Source organism: Zootoca vivipara, chromosome 2, assembly GCF_965207765.1.
Source record: "Zootoca vivipara chromosome 2, rZooViv2.hap1.1, whole genome shotgun sequence".
Classification (NCBI taxonomy): Eukaryota; Metazoa; Chordata; class Lepidosauria; order Squamata; family Lacertidae; genus Zootoca; species Zootoca vivipara.
In genome coordinates, this window is record NC_142584.1 from 39,693,009 (window position 1) to 39,718,087 (window position 25,079).

The 25,079-nt window shown below is 43.2% G+C and overlaps 1 protein-coding gene across 4 annotated transcripts; it reads right to left on the bottom strand.

The window, feature by feature from the left end:
• Positions 1 to 4,971: 4,971 nt before the first annotated feature.
• PCP2 (Purkinje cell protein 2) lies at positions 4,972 to 24,823 on the bottom strand. Of its 4 annotated transcripts, XM_088663124.1 has the most exons (7): positions 24,627 to 24,823; positions 23,518 to 23,550; positions 20,521 to 20,583; positions 20,040 to 20,216; positions 10,106 to 10,229; positions 8,713 to 8,876; positions 4,972 to 5,139 (listed from the first exon to the last, which is right to left on the bottom strand). In XM_088663124.1, exons 3-7 carry the CDS (start codon positions 20,530 to 20,532, stop codon positions 5,134 to 5,136), a joined length of 483 nt encoding a protein of 160 aa, XP_088519250.1. In that variant the 5' UTR covers positions 20,533 to 20,583; positions 23,518 to 23,550; positions 24,627 to 24,823; the 3' UTR covers positions 4,972 to 5,133. The 4 variants fall into 4 exon arrangements, with proteins under 4 accessions (XP_088519250.1, XP_088519248.1, XP_088519249.1 ...); XM_088663123.1 differs by lacking the exon at positions 4,972 to 5,139 and having other exon boundaries at positions 8,533 to 8,876; positions 24,627 to 24,765; XM_088663122.1 differs by lacking the exons at positions 23,518 to 23,550; positions 24,627 to 24,823 and having other exon boundaries at positions 20,521 to 20,715.
• Between the last annotated feature and the right edge of the window lie 256 nt (positions 24,824 to 25,079).

Below are 25,079 nucleotides of genomic sequence, written 5' to 3' on the forward strand. Positions count from 1 at the left end.
TTCAAGTTTAAGTGAGATGGATGACAACATTCGTTATCTTGCCTACTCTCCAGGGAATCAAGGTGTTGTACACTTCAGAGGCAGACCTGGATGAATTGCTGCACATTCTCATCCCAACCTCAAATTGCCTGGCTCTAGTGGTAGAATTTGCCCTTTTCAGGCTATAATTACCTCTTCATTTTAGTGCCATGGGAGTGTGGAGATCAGCACTTTCAAATGTGCTTTGGGTGATTTGCAAAACCCTTTGTGGCAGACATCTATATACATGTTTTATTTTTGGGGGGGGGGAATCCTTGCTGAACGTAAGATGGCAAAGCAGCAGAGTATGTGGTGAATCTCTTCACAAGAACGAGATCCACATTGATCTCTGAATAGATGCATCCGCTCTTGGAATGGAGACAGAAGATGCACCAGGAAGCCAATGTGTGTTCATGTGTTTCAATCAGTGATTCTGCTGCCAACTTAATTTGCAGGTGCTGTGTGCTTCCAGAGTGCGTTTAAAAAAGAGGAGGAATGGCTGGCTCAGGATAGCTGCTGAAGCCAGTCTGCACCCTCTTAATCATTGGCTGACAGCTGCTTATCTTGTACAGAAGGTGGAATTATGCTACTCTGCAGTATCAGTGTACCCATGGGTAGATCCCGTTAATGTGTGCGATTTGACCTGGGCATGGTGTACATGGAATTTAAGTCTGGATCAGAACGTGACCATCACAGACTTGTTGGCTGAGCTTTCTGCTTATATATGAACCATATTCCACCAAGGAACCTGTGATTCCCAATGCATACAATCCAACATAAAATTATGTGCACTTATGAAGGTTGATGGTGGGTGGTTAACTCTGTGTTGGGCTGTGATGGATATGTGTGCCATAACTCCATATTTATTCCAGGGAGCATCTCCGCATAGTCACTTAATGTGTGCTCTTTCCTGCCTTTTTATTCCCATTATTTACACTTGTGACTAGTCATTGTAGTTGCTCACACACTTGATGTGTACAGTCCACATCATACATACCATGTTGGCATGCATATGCACCCCTTGTGCTCACCTTCTTGCCATATAATTCCCAAGTATCAATCCCTCTATTTATTAACTATGTTCAAGGGTCAGGGCTAATTCTTATGGTTTATGTTTCTTGATTTTATTTGTTCATTTATTGCATTTATAGTCCACCTTTTTCTCTGAGGAGCTCAATGTGGTATACCTGGTTCTCTTTCCTCCTCATTCAGTCCATACAACAACCCTGTGAGGTAGGTCAGACTGAGTAGCAGTCATTCTCAGAGTTTCTGTTATTGCTGTTGTTCCCTCCTGACAGGGACTCAAGAAGAGAAGAAGAGAAGAGTTTGGATTTGATATCCCGCTTTATCACTACCCGAAGGAGTCTCAAAGTGGCTAACTTTCCCCTCCTCCCCCACAACAAACACTGTGAGGTGAGTGGGGCTGAGAGACTTCAGAGAAGTGTGACTAGCCCAAGGTCACCCAGCAGCTGCATGTGGAGGAGCGGAGACACGAACCCAGTTCCCCGGATTACGAGTCTACCGCTCTTAACCACTACACCACACTCAAGGCACCTTACAGCTAAAATTCTATTTCATCCCATTTATCTGTGGAAGGCATTGATCCCTTCCCTTCACATTTTTTCTTTACAACAACCTTGTGAGGTAGGTGAGGTTGCAATTGGCTCAAGATGACCAATGTTGATGTGTAGATGACGTCTATGTGTGCAGCAGGATCCAGCACGGGAGATGCTTCTGATGGAGAACAAACTGTCCCTATTTTCCTTGGAGAAATGTTGGAGGGAATGTAACCATATACTTTCTGTGCAAATGAGAATCACAGAAGTTCAGTGGCTACTGATCCTACAGAGGGGGGTTTAGAGCAGAGAAGCCTGGGGTGTAACTGTTTCCTTGCTCAACACTACTTTGCTTCTTGTAAAGGTTCCTCCAGGCATCTGTTTTATAGTGCATTCACATGATCCTGCTTTCAATTCTGTATGCTGAGGTGAATTTGGGGGGGGGGTGCGACCGGTTCAGTGGCACTGGGCACAGAGCTGCAGGGGACACCGCAATTATGATTTAGAATGGAGTGTGAGAGGTGGGAGGGACACCAAATTTTGGCATCACACAGGTCGCTGCTGAAATTGGAGACCCCCCCAAGTCCGCCACTGCTGTATGGACCTGGAAAGATTTTGGGGCAGACTTACTGCTATGTTTCCAATAAGTGCATATCCCATAACTTTCTGTTGACATCCTGTAACTTTTTATGCCACAAATGTTCTGGGATGGTCCTGCTTTTGTGCACAATAGTGCAAGAGTGTCCTTCCAGATGACAGTATTGCAATAAGTTTGGGGAAGCATCGCAGAACAACTAGTAAATTGGCATGATGTGTGTAAATCTACCACTAAGGCACTATTATTGGTCAATATGTGAGAAGAATTCCAGTCTTGAGGGGCCCAACCTCTCTTCTTGCACCTTCTGCCATTTTAATATGTGGTGTGTGTGTGTGTGTGTGTTTTAACTCTCGGGTGGGTGGGCAAGAACACAAATATTAATAGTTTAGTGTTTAGAGCATAGAGAGGGAACCTGTGAACCACGAGATGATGTTGGACTACAACTCCCATCATTCCTGACCATTGGCTGTGCTGGCTGGGGCTGATGAGAATTAGAGTCACAACAACATGAACTGAATTAAACTGATTATTGCGATACATTTCAGTCAAGGTTCAGGCCTGCTTATGGGGCTGAATTGCCCTTGATCGCCCTGATGGATGATCTTTATAGCAGTGTTTCCCAACCAGTGTGCCTCCAGATGTTTTGGGACTACAATTTCCATCATTCCTGACCACTGGTCTTGCTAGCGAGGGATGATGGGAGTTGTGGTCCCAAAACATCTAGAGGCACACTGGTTGGGAAACACTGCTTTATAGGGACATAGTCAGTGGGAGTGTAGATCCTCTTATTTTTACTTGATCACTCAGCAACTTTTGAGACCATTGGCCTGTGATATCCTCATGAACCAACTCAGTAAGATGGGTATTTGGGACACTGTTTTACAATGGTTCCGATCCTGTCCCTGAGATGTGCTTCAAAGAAGAGCATGGGTGATTGATTATCTTTTGGCTCCCTGATGATTGTGCTGTTGGATACTGCAGGGACCATCTTCTCCCCAATGCTATTTAACATTTACATGAACCATTCTGAGTGGGCATTAGTAGATTTGAGGTGAGGTGACATTAATATGTTTATGATCCCCAGTTCTATTTCTTTGGGACATCTGAATCAGGAGAGGCCATGAAATTGGCAAGGTTGAGGTGCTATAAATGAGTAGCTCTTGAATTTGGATAATTGGTCAATTGCCTGTTTTGGACGGGATCATACTCCCCCTGAAGAAACAGGTTTCTAGTCTGGGGATAATCCTGGATTCATTTGTGTCATTAGAGGCCCTGTTGACTTCAGGATTGACTTTTAGCAACTTGAGCTAGGAAGGCACCTACAGCTGTTCTTGGACCAGGATAGTCATCAGTGTACTATTAACCTCCAAACTGGGTTACTATAATGTACTTTTTGTGGGGCTGCCCCAGAAGCTGCAGCTGGTACAAAACATAACATCTTGACTGCTTACTGGGGTAGAATATTACCACCATGTTACATTACCGTAGTACTGAAGGGATTGCACTAGCTGCGGATTAGCTAGCAAGCTAAATTCAGGATGTTAGTACTAGTGTGCAGTTTGGGACTAGGGTGCCTAAAAGATGGTCTCATCCTTTATATATAACTGATCACCACTACTCAGCAGGAGAGGGCCTCTTGCAGTTATTGTCTCTACAGGAGGTCCATTTCATGTAACACAGGAACTGGGCCTTTACTGTGGTAGCACCTACCCTTTGGAACTCCTTCCTGTTATACATCGGATAAGTGCTGTCTTTACTGTCTTTTGGATGCCTATTGAAGACCTTGGGTTTCCCCCCCAATAAGCCCTTTTAAGTGGAATTTTTTGTCCTCGTTTGTGTTGGATTTGAAATTGTTTTTATATATGTTTTCATTGTGGATGTTTTGTTGTTTGTTTAAATTGCTTCAGAATGTTTCATAGGAAGCGATTTCAATGAAATCCATGAAAACAGCTGGAGGGCCACAGGTCCAATGATGGGTGTGTGTGTGTCAACAAGTGTATACAATCCCACCACACTCATCCATGTGTTACTGTTCAGCCCGCAACACTTACCTTTTCACTCTATGGGCCACTTCTGACAGTCCTTTATTAAACTCATTTTAAGATTTGCCCTCTATGTGTCGTCGTCCCCCCCCCCCCAATACCTACAATTTTCCCGCTCATTTACTACTAATGTGAAAAGGCCTGATTACCCGTCTGGTACAGGGGGTTTGGAACATGGACTTGAATCGCATCCAGATGACCGGTTTGTTAAGCATTTGTCCTGATTTTTTTCATACAAAATTTGCAAGGAGGTTATAAGACGTTGGCTCTTTATTGAACATTCTGACTTGTTCGCAGGGAGCTTCAGTGTTGCTTCAGGCAAACGTAATCCCACACTTTCTGGAGCATTTTTCTGTCAGTTACTGCAAAAAGTTTAACTTGGGATGGGTTGGGGAGGGAACAGAAAGCTAGTTTGTTGCAGAAGAGGTTCAAGTCAGGTTTTAATTGTGCTACCTGAAATTGCCAGTATGTGACTGGAGCCTTTTTGAAAATAGTGACACTGTATTTAGGTGTAAATTTATTGAAGTGGTTGTGGCATGAAGGACACCCGCGAATTGTGCTCAGTTCATCAGAGGGAAAGGCAGGATTCCAACTCCAGGAGCAGTTGCGAGTGACTTAGTTATTGCAATTTTACCTCCCCTCTTACCACCACAAGAGCATGCTATTGCAACGGTTGTTTCATGTACAAGAGTGCAGTTCTCATTTCCCTGCTCCCCTGCTGCTAAGGGTCATCTGCTAAGGAAACCGACAAGGAAGAAACCATCTGAGTCTTTATTGGATTGGCAGGGCACGTACAGAGAATGAGCAGGGCAGATACTGCAGTGAAGGGTTGCTATTGGGTGAGTGACGGAGCGCTGTGCTTGGTGGCATCAGGTCGGTGTCTGTCTGCCACCTTCCCTGATCAGGACTGGGGAGGTACTCATTTCTGCAAAGAAGAAAATACAGTGGTGGTAGTGCAGCCAAGGACGGGAGCGTTTCCCTTCCTATAGAGCTGCCCTAGGCACATACAGACACATAAATACAGAAACATTGAACAGACTTCCATCAAGATTCCAAGAGGCTGTGGGTGGATGCATTGTGTGCTGTTTCTGTTTCTCATGTATTCACTGATGACCTGCATCTCGAAGTGTTACCTGACACCACTTGCCTGTAGAGAGCTGAAACCATCTATGGTAGCCCCAAGCTAGGAATGGCTTGGCCATTGAGTGCCTAGATCCAAGTACCCCAAGGAAGGAAGGAAGGAAGGAAGGAAGGAAGGAAGGAAGGAAGGAAGGAAGGAAGGAAGGAAGGAAGGGGCTGCTACTTGAACCCTAGGCATTTGTGGGTGATTACCGTACTCTAGGCAGATGATGCCATTTTCAAGCTTTGCCTTTCATAAACTTCTGGGGCCATTTCCAGCACCTAAAAAGCTGCCTCCCAGGCTTGCTTCGCTGTTTCATGGATGTCAGGACCACAGGGTTGTCAAAAGGCAGGGCATGCCTTACAGCCCACCCTGTCCTCTTTAGCTAGATTCAGCTAAGGCTCCTTCATGTGTAATGCTCCTTCTGTGGCCCAGAAGAAGTGTGCATAGATTTGCAGAGGCCTTATGTGTCTGGGTAATGCTCTTTGGCATTCACTTTACATTCATGCCACCACCAAGTCAAACTTAGCCCCAGGACATGAACAAGTTTTGTAGAAAGTGTCATCTTGGAGATGCCTCTTGTGGACACGACACAGTACGGCACAGACAAGGCCTCATGTTGTTCCAGCCAGAAAACAGGAAAGAAACAGAAATAAAGAGTTAATCAGTTGAATAACAAAGGAGAATATCACAAGGCCACCCCAAGCAGGGCAAGGGTTAGTGACAGACGGTCAAAGAGACTCAATAAGGAAGGTTAATACTTGCATCATTCAGTAGTATTAATGGGACAACAGGGAAAAGACATTGTGCGGATATGTATGGAGGGACATCTTCTTTATGGAGGAATTCAACAGAGCGGGGAGGAGATTGCTCCGTCCATGTTCCCTCTCCTCCCCCTGCATGCTGTTTTGGAGGTTCTCCTGGACCCTCCAATAATTTTGGAGTACATAGGGGGAGAGGGAAATTCCCATTGCACAGGCTTCTGCTAGTGGGACATGTTCGCTGACCCCAGCCCTCAAAGATCAGAAGCACAATATGACTGATTTACAGATAATGAGTGTTGCAGAACCTTGTGTTTGTTTATGCAGGTCTGGCCGGTAGATAGAACCAAGTAGGCTTGATGGGCTGAAAGGAAGAGAAGGAAAAGCTACTACATGAAGTAGCCCACGGTCCCATCTCGGGGGCCACAGTGGTTATGTAATGGCTAATCACAGTCCCTCAATGTCCGCAATGCACTTATATAGTTATAGCACATCTCCCTCGGAGGTGCAAAGGGCAATGGCCCGCAAGAGAGCCTTTTCCATAATGGCTACAAAATTGTGGAATTTCCTCCTTACACGGGGGCATCAGACGCTGTTTCTTGGCACGGTCATTGAAGAAGCACATCTTCTCATTGGTCTTTGACAGCTGAATCAGTATTGCTAGTCAGTGCTTTTTTTTCTGGGGGCACGCAGGGGTACGCATACCCCTAAACACTTTGTGAATCTTTGTACTTTTGTCCATTTACTGTATATATTTTTCCCGATTTGAACTATAAAATGGTGATTTTCTTGAATAAAAATGAGGGTACCCCTAAACATTTTAAAAGAAAAAAAGCACTGTTGCTAGTGTCTCCCCATATACCATCTGTTTTGTTGATATGAACGTATTGCATTGTATGGCACTTTGGGGTGGGGCTGTTTTATTTTATTATACTCTTTTTAATATATTTTTAGATGGAACCTGCCCTGGGACTTTATGGTGAAGGGCGGGTAACAAAATTAAATGATGATGATGATGATGATGATGATGATGATGATAGTATATGCAAGCAGAAATACATTTGCTGTACGTTACAATTTTGTAGATATAAATAGAATTAAGGTGGCCTTGAGAGAAAAATAGAGCATATCTGTATGTGGGTGTATGCATGCGTATCTGCTTTTTCACATTAAAATCTTGAGTTACTTGTATCAAGTGTGAATGCTATTAATGTGGAAACAAACAAACAAACAAACAAAAATCAGAAGCCTCTTAGTATGCAGACATGCAAAATAAATTATGATGATACCAACTTTGTGTCAACTCCTTGCCATCTGCTCTGTGTAGAGATGGTAATAAGTGAATAAGGTAAATAAGTGAGGGACACAGGTGGCGCTGTGGGTTAAACCACTGAGCCTAGGGCTTGCCGATCAGAAGGTCGGCGGTTCGATCCCCACGACGGAGTGAGCTCCCGTTGCTTGGTCCCAGCTCCTGCCAATCTAGCAGTTTGAAAGCACGTCAAAGTGCAAGTAGATAAATAGGAACCGCTACAGTGGGAAGGTAAACGGTGTTTCCGTGTGCTGCTCTGGTTCGCCAGAAGCGGCTTAGTCATGCTGGCCATATGACCTGGAAGCTGTATGCCTGCTCCCTCGGGCCAATAACGCGAGATGAATGCCACAACCCCAGAGTCGGTCACGACTGGACCTAATGGTCAGGGGTCCCTTTACCTTTACCTTTACCTTTACCTTTACTTGTTGCTGCAAGTGAATGTGGGAACTAGCAGAAACTCTTGTTAACAGACAATAGTTACCAGTTGGGCTTTAAGCATCAGCTCAGCTTTAAGAAAATGTGATGCAAACAATTTTAGTAATAAAAGGTAAGTTTTCTGCTAGTGTGCAGTGTCCTGAGGGAACAAGAGATATTGCCCTCTAGTAGGTAGAATGTCTTTTAAGCGAAAATCATGGTAGTGGCGCAGATGAAACTGACGTTTATTAGGAGACAGACAATGCTGCTTTTCAGGGTATTGAATGCATTATATTTTCTTGGTATTTATCCTCCTACTTTCATCTCTAGTAAACATATTTTGCAGGTTTTTGTAATGCTTGCACAACAAAAAATGAACTTTGATGGTGGTATGTTGGCAGTGAAATGTTCACATTTTGTTTTCACTGTGATGTCTTTTCAGGAATTTTACTGCTATTGTTTGCATTATTTTCCCATTTCAGCTTGTTCTCCATTTCTGTTATTGTTCAATATTTGATACAGTTTTCAGTTATTGGTGTGAATTGTTTATGTAAGTCACCTTTTAGAGTGGAAAGACAGGGCAAACATTTTTTTAAAGTACATCAAGCCTAATGAGCCACGGTGCCTCTACAACTCCTATTGCTTGTTTCCAGAAACAAGCTGTGTTGGCAGAAACAGGCTGTGACTGTGACATAGCCTGACTTAGGTGCATTTCCAGCTGTGCTACAGTTATATTGCGCAGGTAACTTTTGGGACTGGACCTAGACTTAGACATGTGGGACTTATGTTAGTCCCATTAACAGGGACTTAATGGTTCTGCTCTAAGAATGTCTAAGCCAAGATAGAACCCAAAGTTTCCCTGCCCTGACCACTGCTTTCCCATCTCCCTCTCACCTTGGTGGCCCCAGTGGCCGGTTTGTTGCTGGCATTACGGTCAGTGTTTTGGAAGCCTGGGAGGTAGTTGAAGCTGACCCGCTGATCGTCCATCCTCCGGCTCTGCGTATGCGCCAGCATATCCATGAAGTTGTCCATCTCTGGGGGTGGGCTGGGGGTGTTCTCTGCCCAAGAAATAGAAAAGGGCATTAGGGAAAGGCATACAGAGGGAGCACAGTACTAGGACTGATCTTGCATCCCTTAGGAATCATGGACTTCTAGCAGTCAGTATTTGGTATCAGATTCCAGCAGAAAGAGCACCCTCCCATTAGTACAACAGTTCTCTGTGGAGTCAACTTTCCTGATGCAGAGCTGGGGGTGGGTAAAGGTGTCAGTTTTTGTTTCTCTCAGTTACTCGTTTACCCACTTATGTCTACTATACAATTTTTCACAAAACAATTTCCCCTAATATGAAATTTTAAATGATATTTTATCTGATATATATGCATTTTATGCACACTTTATGCTACGGCTGCCATACATCTGGGATTTCAAAGGTGGAAACGATATCCGGGGGGAATTTCCAAAAGGTGGCGCTTTGTCCTAGATCTTAGGCATGTTTTTTAAAAATAAAAAACTAAAGCTCAACAATTTAGGGGCTTTCTTTAAAAAATTTCAACAGCTTTTGGGCTGTCCTGGTTTTTACTTTTTCAAATATGACTACCCTAAATATGCATTTTTTGGGTACTGTACATGTTACTTGGCTGGAGAGCTGCATTACAATATTTAGAGAAGTATGAATTCCAAAAGATGGTTGCATTTTGCTCTAAGTATTCTTTTGAAAAGTGCAAAGGCAGCTTCACCTCTAAATGCAAACTGAGGGAGAAATTTAGCATAGTACTATGACAATTGTTCCATCAGTGCAAGCTTTTCAGCTTGCCAAGAGGAATGATCTCCCCCTCCTCTTCTCATGCACTGTGCTGGGGTTTTTCCCCAAACCACCCAGAACCAATTTTGGGGGGTGGGGTGGAAGCCCAGTTGTGATAGAGGAAGTCCTTGTGTGGCTTGCATAAGTGGGACTAGATATCAGGGTCCTACCCTGAATCAATCTCTCTCTCATTCTTACTTCATTGTGCAAAGATGCTTTCAGCTAGCTTTGTACCTATGATCCACAAATGCATTGGAAGACTTTATGACCTAATAGAATTTCCCAAGCAGGTCCATAACAGTTATTCACATATTATCAAAATCTGAGGACTGGGGTCAGCAGTTTTATGAGAAAATGGCCTACAAGGAGAGATGGACCTCACCTAGGCTTGGGGTAGTCAGGACCAAGAGCTGTTCTAGCTTTTGCAAAGATGTACCCACTGACCTGAACTTACTTGCCCCTCTCACCCAGCCTTGGTTAACTCACTCTTTTCAGTGTCTGAGCCACTCTTGTTGTGAACAATCTGAATGTTGCATCGTTGCTCATCCATGCGCCCTCCCTGTACATGGGTCAGCAGACTGAAGAATCCTTCTTGTTCTGGGGAACCCGACTGCAAAACAAGGACAACAAATAAACAGGGCCTGACATCATCTATCCTGTGCCCTTGTGGGTCCTCCCCTCTGGCTGGCTTTCGTCAGCACCATGAGGAGCAAAGCTGTGTTGTTTCCTAACTTTTTCCAAAGCGCTCAGCAGGAACTGCTGCAGGTAGGTGAGAGACACACTCATGCCTCCAGTGGGTTTTTCTACCCTCTTATATGGTGCTGGATTACAAACAGTTCTGCGGTGTCTTCCTCTGTGGATCCTATCTTCATCTGTCAGAGCTGGATTTTTGTGGGAAATGTGGAGAACAGCAACAATAGCATTTTATTATTATTATTATTATTATTATTATTATTATTATTATTTACTTACCCACCCTGCTCATCTGTCTGGGTTGCCCCAGTCACTCTGGGTGGCTTGCGGCAGAATATAAAAACATAGCAAAGCATCAGACATTAAAAACTTCCTGATACAAGGCTGCCTTTGGAAACTAACAACTTGTATAATCATTTATCTCTTTGACATCTGATGGGAAGGCGTTCCATGGGGCAGGCACCACTACCGAGAAGACCCTCTGCCTGGTTCCCTGTAACTTCATTTCTTGCAGTGAGGGAACTGTCAGAAGGCCCTAGGAACTGGACATCAGTGTCTGGGCTGAATGATGGAGGTAGAAATGCTCCTTCAGGTCTAAAGGACCATTTTAATGTTGTAACACATCCTGGGACCTTAGGGTGAAGGATTGGGTGGTTGTTGTTCTTGTTGTTAATAATAATAATAATAATAATAATAATAATAATAATAATAATAATACAGTAGAATTAGCCCCATATTGAACAGGCAACTTCCTAGCTCATCGCTGTCACTCTTAGCCAGAGATAGGGAACCTGTGGCCCTCCAGATGTTGTTGGACTGCAATTCCCATCATTCCTAACCACTTGCCATGCTGGTTGAGGCTGATGCAAGTTGGAGTCCGATGAACCTGTGGAGAGCCACAGGTTCTCCATTCCTGCTCTTGGGCAATCCAAGACATCAAACCCTATGAAGAATGCCGATTTCTGTCCCCCAGATCTGCTTAGTATGGCAAAAGTTTCCTCATCCCTTAATTTACCCCATTTTTGTTGTTGTTGTTTAGTCGTTTAGTCGTGTCCGACTCTTCGTGACCCCATGGACCATAGCACGCCAGGCACTCCTGTCTTGCACTGCCTCCCGCAGTTTGGTCAAACTCATGTTATGCTGGCTGATTCTCCAGTGGATTGAAGGTTGGTGATCAGCGCACCCACTCATCTTTTGACAGCAGTTGTGCCAACTTGAATAAAATATTTGGAGGGAGGTAAGCCCCACTCCACATAATCAATCACATGATGTGGTGCATGCACACCGTTTGAATGGCAATGGCCATCAACTTTGGAGGGGGGCTGCCCCCTCAAATAATTTATTGGGGGAGCCGAAGGCACCTTGGCCCTATGTTTAACAGTCACTTTGTTTAAAGTCTGAAAACAAGATTTTTTTTTTTGTTAGGAGGAGGTTTTCGAAGGTTGTCAGGGGCCTAGTTGCTGCTGATTTTACTGCTGGATTGTTTAAGAGGGCATGTAATTGGTGTTGTGCTAACCAGGGCATTTGGATGTCTTCTAGTTTGTCCTGTATTTCTTGTGTTGACAAAGGTTTGATATTTTTATATAAATCTAATAGGTGATACTGTATAAGCCTTTGGTTTGCCAAGTTTTTATCTGGAGGTTTTGTGCTGCATGGTGGAATAATGGGTGGTATGCCAGGGGAATTAGTGGGGATGAAGTTGGGGATAGTTTGCCTATTTCTGTTTTCCATGCTTTGAGCATGGTCTGTGTGTACCTGTTAAGTGATGTGGGAATTTTCCTTAGTTTGATTGGAAGGAGTGGGTATGCTGTGGTGCAGGTGTGTCCCTCTATAGGTGTATCCATTGTTTTGTCTCATCTTCTAGTATATATGGGATTATATTGCGTATTTGGTTAGCAATGTATAATCTGCTTCTATGTTGGGGATTCCCCATCCTCCTTCTGAGGTGGGGAGGTGCAGGTATTTGGGGCTTATGCTTGGATTTTTATGTGAGAAGATAAAAGAGTGTAGTTTTCTCTGCCATCTGCAGAGTTGAGTTGGGGTAATCCAGATTGGGAGGGTTTGGAATAGGTAGGTTAATTTTGGGAGGGTGATCATTCATTTTGTTCAGTGTTTGAATTATCGGGAAAGGCAGCAGGTCTTTAATGGAATCCAAACTCTATTTTCATTATTTGCCCAGTTGTTGCTATTTGCCAATCCATGCACCCCATTGGGTTTGTGTTTGTTTGTTTTAAACCAAATCATAATTTACTCCATAAATTTGTATACTATTTTGTGTTGTCCTAATAAAAGTATTACCATAATATGGATTTTGGAATTTTTTATAGGCTAACACAAGTTAAATTTTCCTTTTTGTTAGAAATCAATTTTTCATTAGAACATTAGATTTTCATATTAAAATGCAAATTGGGTTTTAGGATCAAAGAAAATTTATTTCACTATCTACTTGGGAATAATATCAACATGCACTTCTGAAAAACCACATGGTTGGAAACCCATTGATCTCACCCAGGTATGTTTTTGCTGTTCTGTTACATTATGAGAAATTATTGAGGTTAGGTGCAGTGTGGAGGTTGCAGGGTTTGGAACAGTCTTTGAGGTGTGCTTGCTTTAACAGGCCTTCTCTTTCATCTTCTAGATATAACTTGAGGGCTCCCAGCAGGTCAGAAAGTTTCTTTCTGACTTGAATATGAGGAAGCCTATATAGCCTTTTACAAAGACTAAAAAAAAGAAAAAGGGGGGGTGTTTAAAAATCTATACAATTTCCTTTTAGGACCTTTTCTTTTCACGATGAAGTGTCTGCAAATGCATGCTTTGTTCTTTACTTTAAAAAGTGCTGCTGCTGGATACACTACCAGGATACAACACAGCTGCTTGCTTTTTTAAAGATTAAAAAAGAAAAAATCTTTCTTAGTCACAGCACGAAGAATAGCAAACAACATTACACAAAGTTTGAGGTAAGAAGGGGAGTGCAGCCATATATTGAACTGCTGTATAGTGAAGCAGCCTGTGCTTAATATTTTGGGGAACTGTTTTGGGGTTACATCACAGAGCCTAGGAATAAAAAGAAGACAGAACTCCCTAAGATCAGCACCCTCTGTTGTGTGACTTGTTGTGATAGTGTAGCTGGCCGCAGTGGAGCAATTAGGCAGCTGCAGTCTCTTTCTCCTGGCAATAGTAGTCCTTAGTTTGTATTCTTAAACATGTCCCAATGGAGCCCTGGTAGCCTGCTCCCAATCTGAGAGAGCAGGCACAAACACAAAATAAATTATCCAAAATGAACCCAAACAAATTATACAATGTACTATTGAATACATTATTTGTACAAGCACATTGTTCCCTTTATTTCCAGTGTTCAGGCTGGGAAGGATGTTGTTTATGTAGCCAAAATGGCCATGTACAAGGTGAAGGTGTCAGCAGGTTTGGAGAACCTCCAAGATTTGCAAAAGTACAACAGAATGTAAGGAAAAAATAGTAAACAGGGAAAAGGGAATCCTCAAATAGCCAGAGCCATAAAAACTCATAGCTTCATAGCTTTGCAAGGCAAGGGAATGTCAGTGGAAGTACAAATGGAATGGAAGGTCCTGGAATCCACCACCACCTCACACCTTTTAAAGTTTCAAAGTCTGATGCACCACAGTAATCCTGCTGCTTATCCATGCACAACAGCACACAATCAACCTGTAACTGTGACTGTCCTGTCACATCAGCAAACATTCCACATTTGCACTTGTTGAATAAAAGATGAATATGTGTGTGTTTGCATATACTGTATGCTTCACATTGGCTACAAACTAATTGCATCAACTCAAATAAATAATATTCCAAAGTATCTGAAAACCTGCACCCAAAGAATTGTAGCATGAGTCCAAATCACTATGTGAAATTGCCTCAGATTATATTTCCCCCCTGAAGCTGTCTCCTTTTTTTCCACTTCTCCTTTCTTCGGGCTTTCCTTTCTTAGCCCATTGCCTACTTTGTTCCTCTCCTTCAACTACCTTGACTCGGGGCACCCCAAATCTTTCCTACCTTCTGGGTTCTCTTTCCAGCCCTCAATCTGTTTCTCCCAAGCTATTCCCATCCCTGGACCCTCTATGTATAAAAGGTTTTCCATCAGAAAAGCTGGCCTTAAAATATCTTGACAGAATGTTCATGAACATTCATTGTCGCACAGTGGCTCAGCAAATGGTTGTACAAGTGTAATACAGTACAGATTGTTACAGCACTGTGATTTCTTGGAGTACGATGATAGGATCAAGTGCATCAAATAAGCATGAACAAAATTGCACTGACCACCAAACAACAACAACAACAACAACACAATTCTAACACAGTAACTTACAACAGCATAAAGAACATTCATTACTGAAAGAGCCAGACAATTGTGGTCATTTTTCTAAGTCATCTGGCAACATATAACAATCCCCAAACCCCTTATTTCTAGTGTTGCCAGCAACAAACTTTTGTCTCTATTACAGCTATCTACAAATACTTCTTCATAACCCATTTTTAGCTGTTAAAAAAAAGAGAGTGTTGCTATTTGGTTCTCCCATTGTGCTCTGTTTATATATATATCTCCCCATACAGTATTGTATCAAACAGTAATTTTTCCATTGCATTGTACACTCACACACAGAAAGCAGGTAGATGGGAAATAACTGCAGGTGGATGTATAATCATCTACATATAAGTGTGTGGCAGACAACATCCATTGCTTGTTGATAAATCATTACCACAAACACTCGAGACAGCTTGGTAGGCATGCAACCTCTGCATCTTAAATTGGTCTATTCCCCACTTGCTCTTCCAAACCCGAGAGCACTGATTCAAGGAAGCACTGCAGCCTATTATCATTCTTTCCATACTGGTAATAAAATCAACCTTTGCTCTTCCCTATTTTGAGACACAGCAACTAAATTCACCCCATCCACAATTTCACAAAATAATTCAACCAATATCTGACTGCATGGTGCAGCTGCGGACGCATTATTTACATAGATAAGCCAATATATAAGATTCAGAGTCAAAGGGCTCCACTCCAAGAGGTATAGTAGGCCTTTTCTGTGTCAAGGAGGGTTACTCATTTTGGTGAGCAGACAGAACAAAGAAGTAGCTTTGCAAAGTTGTCCATGTGATTGTCTAATTGTTTACCGACTATGCAAGCATCAGATATACTGGGGAAGGGATGGTAATACTAGAAGTAAAGTTTTATTATGTTTTTATATATGCTGGAGTGGCTGGGGAAACCCAGTCAGATGGGTAGGAAACAAATAAATTTTATTATTATCATTATCATTATTATCATTATTATTATTAGCTTGCACTTCTCCATCATATAGAGTAAGGGATGTTTTCTGCCAAATCTATAAACTATAATTTGAGGGGGGAAGCCATCAATAAAGGTGGCCATTTACACAACACAGAAATGTGAAGGGATAAGAAATGGATCAATGTCAAGCTGAGGTGTCCTGGCACCTTTCTAGCTCCTGGCTCCACTTCCTCCAATAACTGTCCAGCATTGACTAGGGATAAGTGGGGAAGGATAAAGATCCAACTACAACATTAAGGAAGAACAAAAAATGGAACAGTGTTTGGATGAAACAGGGGAGTTGCTTAGGGCAAGAAGGCCTCAGGTATCATATAACAAGATCACAGTATTATAGAGGGAGGGAGTGGTGATTGTGGAAGATGAATGCACAATACACAAAGATGAAAATGGGGGGGGGGAGGAGTCAATCACATCTTAGCCCTAGGGATCAGGTGGCAGGCGTCAGATTGGTGAAACTGGAAGCAATACACATATAATCATAGAGTTGGAAGGCAACTCCTCTAGCCCACCCTGCTGCTGGTGCTTGATCTGGACATTAGCTTTGGAAGAAAGACACCCAGCCCTAGTGCATTAGGAAACCTGAGGTATGCTTGGGTTAGAAAAAACACACCAAGGGTACCTTAGAAACCAGACATGAGAAGGCAAAGAGAACAGAGCACCCTATTGGAAATCAGCAACTAAGAATTGGCAGGGTTAAGCTGATACAAAGAGGATTGAGGCCAAACTGTAGAGGAAGTGATAGACATGGAGGGGGGGAGGAATATCAGTCAGCACTGGAGCGAATCCAGCAAGTGTTCAGAATTAAGGAATTAATCTCCTTTCTAACCGTGTGGTCTGGTCCTCCTGCTGCACTAACTGAAAAATTAAACTTAATGGAGGCATTTGGCTACAAAGATATGCTTATTTACTGTATATGTGAGGTTAGTCACTATGTCTGGCAGTGTGATTCAAATGAATAAATGTGGCCCAGCTAGGCTTTTTTTTAACCATCTCAGATTTCAAGGCTCAATTTTTTCCCCAACGACTTTTAGCAAATACTCTTCATTCAGCTCCTTACTATCAGGCCCATTTATTTTTTAATCTAAAAATTCAACACTCTTGAATTTTCATCATCCTTCAAAATGAAGGGTCAAAGAATGGTCAGAATATTATGCTCAGGAGCCTCGTAGTGCCATGTTCCTTACCCAACCAGATATTGCATTTGTCCTCTTCTTTTGCTACCATGTTGCCCTAGATCAGGCATAGGCAACCTTGGCTCTCCAGATGTTTTGGAACTACAACTCCCATGATCCCTGACCACTGGCCCTGTTAGTTAGGGATCATGGGAGTTGTAGTTCCAAAACATCTGGAGAGTCAAGGTTGCCTATGCCTGATCTAGATGTTCAAAAGTAGAATTCGTGTTTCTACTATAACCCTTTAATCTTGTTCAGAATCCCTAGTTTCCACAAGATGTTTTCCTGTTGAATTGGTGTTTCTCGTGTTCCTGTATCTCAGAATATGGCCTTGCTTTGAACCAGGGGTGGGGAACCTACAGCCCTCCAGATGTTGAACTCCAACTTCCATCATCCCCAGCCAGCATTCCAATCTCAGGGATCATGAGAGCTGTAGTTCAGCAAGAGCTGGAGTGCTACAGGTTTCCCACTACTGCTTTAGCCTGTGAAGTACCATATGATTAGAAAGGTCCCAAGAACCAAAGAATCTAGACCTTGTTGTGCAGAACTGCTACCCCATCAAGCTGGGTATCTCTTTGACAGCATTTCTCTTTAACTTTTACACAGCTTGTTGATAAAACTGGTCATATTCTAGTGTTTTTCAATTATATCAACTTTATATCATGAGTTCTCACATTTAAATGCGGTCAGAAATCTACAATCCATGAAATCATTGAAGGAAAGGGTTTTTGAGTAATGCTCATGAAAACATGAATCAATGTCACACAAGAAAGCAAAGCCGTTGATGGCAGAAACACAAAGGGGTTATAGACAAATAGAAGCTGGCAATGTATCCACACAGAAAATCATAACTGGAAGAAAGTGTCCCACTGCACACAACCAACTAAGAATGACTATCAGATGTGGAGGGAAAGGGCAGAACATAATGAGAAAACTAATAAAGGAGAGAAGGTTGACACCTGAGCACCAAATGAAAGGAATGGGAGAGAGCCATCAGAAATGGGCATGTCAGAATGCAACCAGCACAGAATGTGTGACGCATTTTCTTTTCAAATAGTATCCAATTAGTTGTGGGTCCCACCTGTCCATAAATGACTCCTACTCCTTTCACTTCTATCAGCCAACCCTATTTTTGGATAAATGCCACTCCCCCAGCCCGCTCCCCCACCCGAGCCCAAACTCAATGGCTGCCACAGACATTCTAAGTCCCACAGCAGTGGAAAAACTGGATGAAGACCTCTATTTGCAGCCCGTCACACCATGTCCAGGCCAACCTTACCCCGCTTGATGGGTTGGATGCTGGTGTTGCCTCTGGCGCTGCCTCTGGAGCTGGAGCCGGTGCTGAATCTGGCTCCTTTTTCTCCTCCTCTTCAGTTTTTGCTTCTACTGTTGTCATTGTGAAACACCCCTCCTGTAAGTACTGCTCAAAATAGGTTCCTTCCCCTAGCGAAAAAGCTGTTTATCCCCTTGAGTTGGTGGTATAGGACCTGTCGGTGCTGTGCACTTTCCCTGCCCTCTAGCCACTCTGACAGCCCTGATGCCCGCTGCTCTTAGTGATTTATACAGTACTACAGCAGTAAGCACCCCCTCGCCGGCTCAGTGCCACCCTCTCCCCCGCACAGCCTCACTCTCTCCACACAGGGATCAAAATCCATATTTTAATAAACACAGGCGTCCAATCTGCTCCCTCCATCAGATCCCCGTAATCTGCATAAAGATTATCCTGGATAATTGTCTCAAAAGAGCCAACACACACTTTGTTAGTGAGTGTGTGTGTGGTTATGTGTTCCCATGTGTGTACATGCACATGTGTTGCACCGCAAGGAAACTGAGGGAAGCGCCTGCCTTTCCTTCTCGCCGCTACATTTGTTTTGATCTGGCATCATCCAGGCTGCTAGCACAGTCCTTGTTTCCCTTGCCCTAATCAAGCCATGATCTGACTTCTAGTGAGGTCCACTTTCAAGTCAGACGTACTACACCTCTGACATGACACGGCACTACTCATTTCGGGGCCTGGTAGCTGAGTGCTGTGAATTCACTGTGAATTCAAGCTGGCTCACAGCCTTCTAGGGTGATGTGGGAGGTAAGACTTGACCCAGTCAAGAATGCACTGCTACATGTATGTGTGAACACCTTTCCTAGAGATGTAAAAGCCGAGTCCTACACTAATAAATGCTTGGCCCAATAGTGACAGGAAGAAAGTCACTGGCCTGTACTACTGTAAGTAGGTGGCAATAAAGTGAATTAGTCTCTAATTTGTTACTTTGTTAACAGTTATCTGAGCATGGAATTTCCTTTCTTGTGCTCTTATCTCACTCATATATTTAGCCCCACACTGTCAATTATTCTGACAGTGTTCTGCCACACCCCTATAGAAGTAAAAGGGTAATAGGAAACAGCCAATGTTCTCTTAGGTAAGCAGGATCTTTCGATCCTGTCTTTATACTTTCCTTTCTCATAGTGGGACATGGGGATAAAATTGAACCAGGTAGTGGATTTGGTGAGCACTGTTGCATGCTATTATTTCTGGCCCATGGAATAAAAGTTGAAATATATGAGTTGTGGCCAAGAATCTTGTGTTCTGGATGTGCTTGCTGCATGAAGCATATAAGTTTTTTAATTGTGGGAAGCCCTTTCCTGTGTAGAAGTTAAAGTTGGAAGGTTGATGGTGGATGGGGATTGTCAACAACTACTGGTATTTGCAGCGGCTGTAAGGTTCTTAAGGGGAAAGGTGGGCTTTCGTAGCAAAGTAGTATATGGGGGAGAGGGCTGGGAAAGTTGTTTGTCATGAACTATTTACAGATGAGGACTGGTGGAGAAAGCAGGTATACAGGCAGGCCCAGTCCACTGAGCCTAAATACATCTGCAGTATGAGGAAGAGTAGCTGAGTGTCAAAGGTTGAACTGGTACAGCTGCTGCAGTTGGCCAGCTGTTGAGTTCAACAGGTGGCAAGTGGATCTTTTGAGAAGCAGGGATGCCAAGGGATTTGTACAGCTTTGCAAGAGCAACCGTGGCCCTAACTTGTGCCTCCAGATTAAAGCACAACCATATTGTTACTCTAGGCAACTTGCCCAGCAAATGTTGGCAGCAGGGTCCGGAATAGGGTGTGCATGACTAGTAAGGTAAGGAGAGTAGAAATTGACCCTGATGGTAAATACCAACAAACAGGGTAGCCTGATGAAGGACAAAGGAGAGACTTGGGGGAAGGGTCATGTCACTCACTCACTGAATGAGGCATCTTGGTATTCTTGGTGCTGGTGTAGCGGGTGCTGGCATCATAGTCACCAAGAAAGACACTAGGCAAGGCTTGGTACTGGCGGCCAGGCATGGACAGAGCCCTGAGAGAGCACAGGAAGAACTTCCGTGGACACTTAACATTTCCAAGACTCTTCTTCTTCACCACCTACAAAAATGTCCAAGTCAAAGGATCAGATGGAGAAATGTATGAGGGATATGCTGGTTTCCTTACCCCCTGCCACCCTCCCTATACATTGCACTTGCCAGTTTCTTTCCAAATTGATGCTCTTTCCCCTACTGGCTTTCTCAGCCATTTGGATTCTCTGGTGATTGTCACACAGGTGGCCAGGAATGGGCTTCTTAAGGCTTATGCTTTATGCTCCCCAAAAGGCCACTGAGACCAATTGTAAGCATTTTCTCGAAATATATCCCAAGTTCAGCAGTAACCTCTCATATGAAAAAATCCCTACCTGGGCAGACATGTTCCCACTTTGATGATACGATGTTGCAGTGATGGTCTGGGATGAGATATGCTGAGAGAGAAACATAATTAGACAACGTAGGCAGCAAGACAGGCCCCAACGAAACTGTTGCTCTATCTCAGGGCAAGAGCCTTCTGGACAGTCTCTGGGTCATCCCCATGGAGCTTGCTGAATTTTTTGTTTATAAATATATAGTGTTAATTCAGATCAGTTTAGCCCTATAGATCTTGATGTTTCATTTCAGAACATCATAACTGTATATAAATTAACTGAATAGTTATCAGGGACAGGGGCTTCTCTGTGGTGGCATCTGTGAAAACACTTGCACAATCTTTTCAGAGCATCATGTGTTTGACATATACTCTCTAGCACTTTGCTGGCTTTGAGAAAAACCATTTAAAAATCCAGTGAGCTTTTGGGTGATTTTATGGCACTGCATTTTAATAATGAGTTTATCTTCTGGTGTTGTTTTTAATGTTACTTAATGTTGTTGTTGCTTCATCTTATTGTTTAATATATTTCCAATACCTTCTGCTGTTGTTTTGTTGTCACCCTGGGAGGGTGAACACCCAGGGGTTGCCAACTTTTTTGAACTTTAGGACACATTTGTAATTTTGATAAAGGGATGTGGGTAGCAGTTGCAAAATAGCTGCCATGCAGCGTGTGGCATATCACAAAGTGGCTATTGTTGGGCATGACACATCACAAAATGTCTGTCATATCTAAAAGACCAGGAGAAGAGACACAACCCAAAAACTGTGCACAGAAGACTATATTAAAAAATGTTTGTAAACAGCCAAGCATATTCCAGAAACCTTCTTTGCCACAAAAAAGGTCAGTTTGTACTGAATTACCTAGACACTAGGGAAGTAGTTTGGCATGGTTTTTATACTTGATGTTCACCAAGCACTGTCAAATCACAGATCACATTTGTCTCAATGGACTGAAATGTAAGAATCAAAGATCCAGCGCATCCCATGCTACAGACTTTTCAATTCTTATTTTCTCATCTGCTCCAAACCACAATCAAATCTGAGTCCACACCTACAAATTCTATATGTCTATAGGTTTTTCTTGGGGTGTGTGTGTGTGTCCTTGTAAAGATCACAAAGATCCATATGGCTCCACACCACAGATTTGGGTTGGCACTAAAGAGCAACATATCTGTATTTTTTTTTTAGTTCATTGAGACAGATGTGTTCTGTGCCTGATGCTGCTTTGGGACACATCTTGTATAAATATCATGTTTGTGAAAGAGAAGTTTTCATGTGAAGCTATACTGCGTGAATAGATTTCAGGTAAGTTCAGGGTGGAGGGGGCACAGGGCTGCCTTCATTCTACTGAAAACACCCACCCACCGGTCAACTGGTGAAAACGAAGGAGAAATCCTGAACCCAGTAACATACCACTTTCACAGGGAGGAAGGGCAAACAAATGGGGAAGGGCCATAGCTCAATGGCAGGCATCTACTTCGAATGCATGAGGTCTCGGGTTCATTCCCTGGCATCTCCAGCTAAGGGATGAGAATGTCCTCAATGTGAAACCACAGCCAAACAGCAGAGTAGACAATACTGAGCCAGATATACCAATGGCTGGAGCTGGTACAAGGCAACTTCTAACAGTCCTAAGTGAGGTATGCCCCAGAGATTCCAGCAACCCTTTTATAAAAAAAGTGACCATTGTGGGACAAGCAAGCACTCAAGCTATGACTGCGCAGGCAAGCCAGTGGGTGGGGATCCACCCTGCTATCTCCAGCACCCCCCTTTTAAAATATGAGCAAACAACTGTCCGCTCTGGAACAGGAAAAGCAGCTTCTGTGAAGGCAGCCAAGTGAAGGGGGTCCCCCCTGGCACTACCTCAAGCGTAAACAAAGAACTAAATCCCTTTCTTCAGGGTTTTTTTTAAAACCAGACCCAAAACAACTTTGGGCAAGTGCTTAGTACTGCAGCTGCTGGCATGAGGTGGGCCTCACGAGTTCTGACACCGTCCCCTCAAGCCTCTATGTACCACGGTCACCATGGCTTCCTCACCAAAGCCTAGTGGTCCCTCTTCTCCAAGTGATGTCTCTGTTGCATCCAGAAAAGAGGGGAGGCATCCAATCACAGCCACGAGCCACTATTCCTGGCATCCAATCAAAACTGAGTATTGCAAATGGGCGTGCTCAGGCCCACTCTAGGCCTAGCCAAAACAACATACGCCAAAGAGAATTGAAGTAGGCACTGCAGTAGGGCTTGGTGGGGGCACTGTGCCCATAGTAAACCAGGGCCACAGAAGAGTGGAATTTTTAAAGTATGTTGAATGAAATTTAAATTGAAAAATACCACTGCTCTTTAACATCTTATATTTTCAAAACATTGAGGTGGCACGGTGTAAAAAAAAGAAAAGAAAGTGCTTATGTACTCACCCACCTTAAGCCAGGATTTGATACTCAGTCCCATCTGTTTTGAGCAGAGGAGACATCAAAAGAAGCTCTCCCTGTGAACAAGTGCAGTGGTAGTTTTAGGTCAGGCACCCCCAAACTTCGGCCCTCCCGATGTTTTGGACTACAATTCCCATCATCCCTGACCACTGGTCCTGTTAGCTAGGGATCATGGGAGTTGTAGGCCAAAACATCTGGAGGGCCGCAGTTTGGGGATGCCTGATGCAGGTGTTCTCCCCCACCCGACTGATGGGGCAGCTGGTAGTTGTGGAGATGCCTGCACCATTCTTTTTCTTTTACTGCTCTTTTGGATGTGCATTACGCCACAGCTATTTTGCGATTGGCACCCATGGCATTTTCTCAATATTCCAGAAGTGCTCATTGGCCCCAAAAGGTTGGTCATTTATATCCCAGGGAGTAGCTAAACCCAGGTCCAATTCAGAACGTTCTGTGATGTCAAAATTCAGCCTGTAATTTAAAATTCCTGCAGGGAATTGATCCATTAGATCTTTTAGCAAAGCTTGGATCACTTAGCCAGCTAATAAAATATTTCTTTAGGATCTTACCTGGTTGCAAATGGATGCACGCACAGGAACTGTCTATAAAACAAATCAAAACACCACACAATCTGCATTTGTTTATGAAAATCTTTATACTGTATTCTACATTTTGGTCTTTGCAAAAGACTCAAGTGGCTAACAAAACCCAGCCAGATGGGCGGGGTATAAAGAATTTATCACCACCATCATCTTAGTAAAAAGTTGAACTCTCTTTTCTGTCTGTACAGATGCTCTTAGTCAAAAGTATATCATATTAGTCAAGATACACCCTGAACACATTTTTCATGGCTGTATTGTGTAAGAAGTCAATGTAAAAAAATGTGTTCTTTACTGATAGCTTTCTAACATCCGCTAAATGCAGTAATATTGCTGTCGAAGAATCTTTTTATGTTGTGTTTGAGAAAACATAAGCTATTATTAAAATCACACCAGAGAGGATTTTGCACTTTTAAGGTAACTGAAACATATTTGTGTGAGCATGTAATTTTTTGCATTATAAAGAACAGGTAATTGCTAGAGGAAGTTGGTGAGGAAAGCCTGGGAACAGACAGAAAACAGCCATAAGATGGGAACAGCAGACATGATGTTTTTTACTTGTAGACATGATACAGAACAGGTAAATATGAGAGGTAATGTGAAAAGAAGGGAAATCAAGGAACTGTACCTAGTAGCACCAAGCTAAGTGTGACATCGCATTTCCACCATCTTATCTGCAACCTTGACATTATCAGCAACATATTCATCTGTAGGAACTGAGGAAGTTGCCTTATAGCAGATGAGAAACTATTTGTCCATCTAGCCTGCACTACCCGTTCTGGCAGGCAGCAGCTTTCCAGCAGAGAAGCCTCTTTCAAATGGAGACGCCATTTGGACCTTTGGCATGGAAAGCACATACTTTACCACTGACTGAGCTATATATAGTCCCTTCCCTTAAAAGAGAAAGCATTTTCCTACAGATACTTATAGTCTTTGCCATTTCCTTCCTTTTGGGTGTGTGATGTATTTTATGAGTGGGAAAAGGTACACCAGAACTAGTTTGCCTTCCTAAACCTGATGGAGAAATTCTAACGTCGTCACATACACACATCGCCTGCCCATTTGTTCTTCTCGCTTACCTGAGATGCTCACATCTACTGCTTGTAGACCATCCTCTCTCTCTGCTATCTCCATTTCCTTGCGCTATCAGATGCAGGGCCGATGGAGTTTCGTGGCCCCTGGAGCCTTGTTAGCACTAGCACCAGTGCATTTACCAACTTAGCCAAAGAAGGTTTCTATGGCACCTGACTCCTCTAGGGAACGGTGGTAAGAAAATGAAAGGAACAGATCGATACAGAGAGAAAAACTGGTCTTCAATGGCCTTTAAAAGGAAAGTATGAAAGAATTCCTCTATTGCAACAGAGAATAACTTGAGTTGGAAACGCCTCTTGCACTGAAGGAGGGCGGTGTCAGCCAAAAGATGTGTGTGTGTGTGTGGGGGGGAGTTCAAGCGCTACATACTCAGCTTTAGAATGTCAGGAGAACACCTGCTTTAGGGCGACAGTGGCATTTGAGGGAGTGCAACCTCAAGA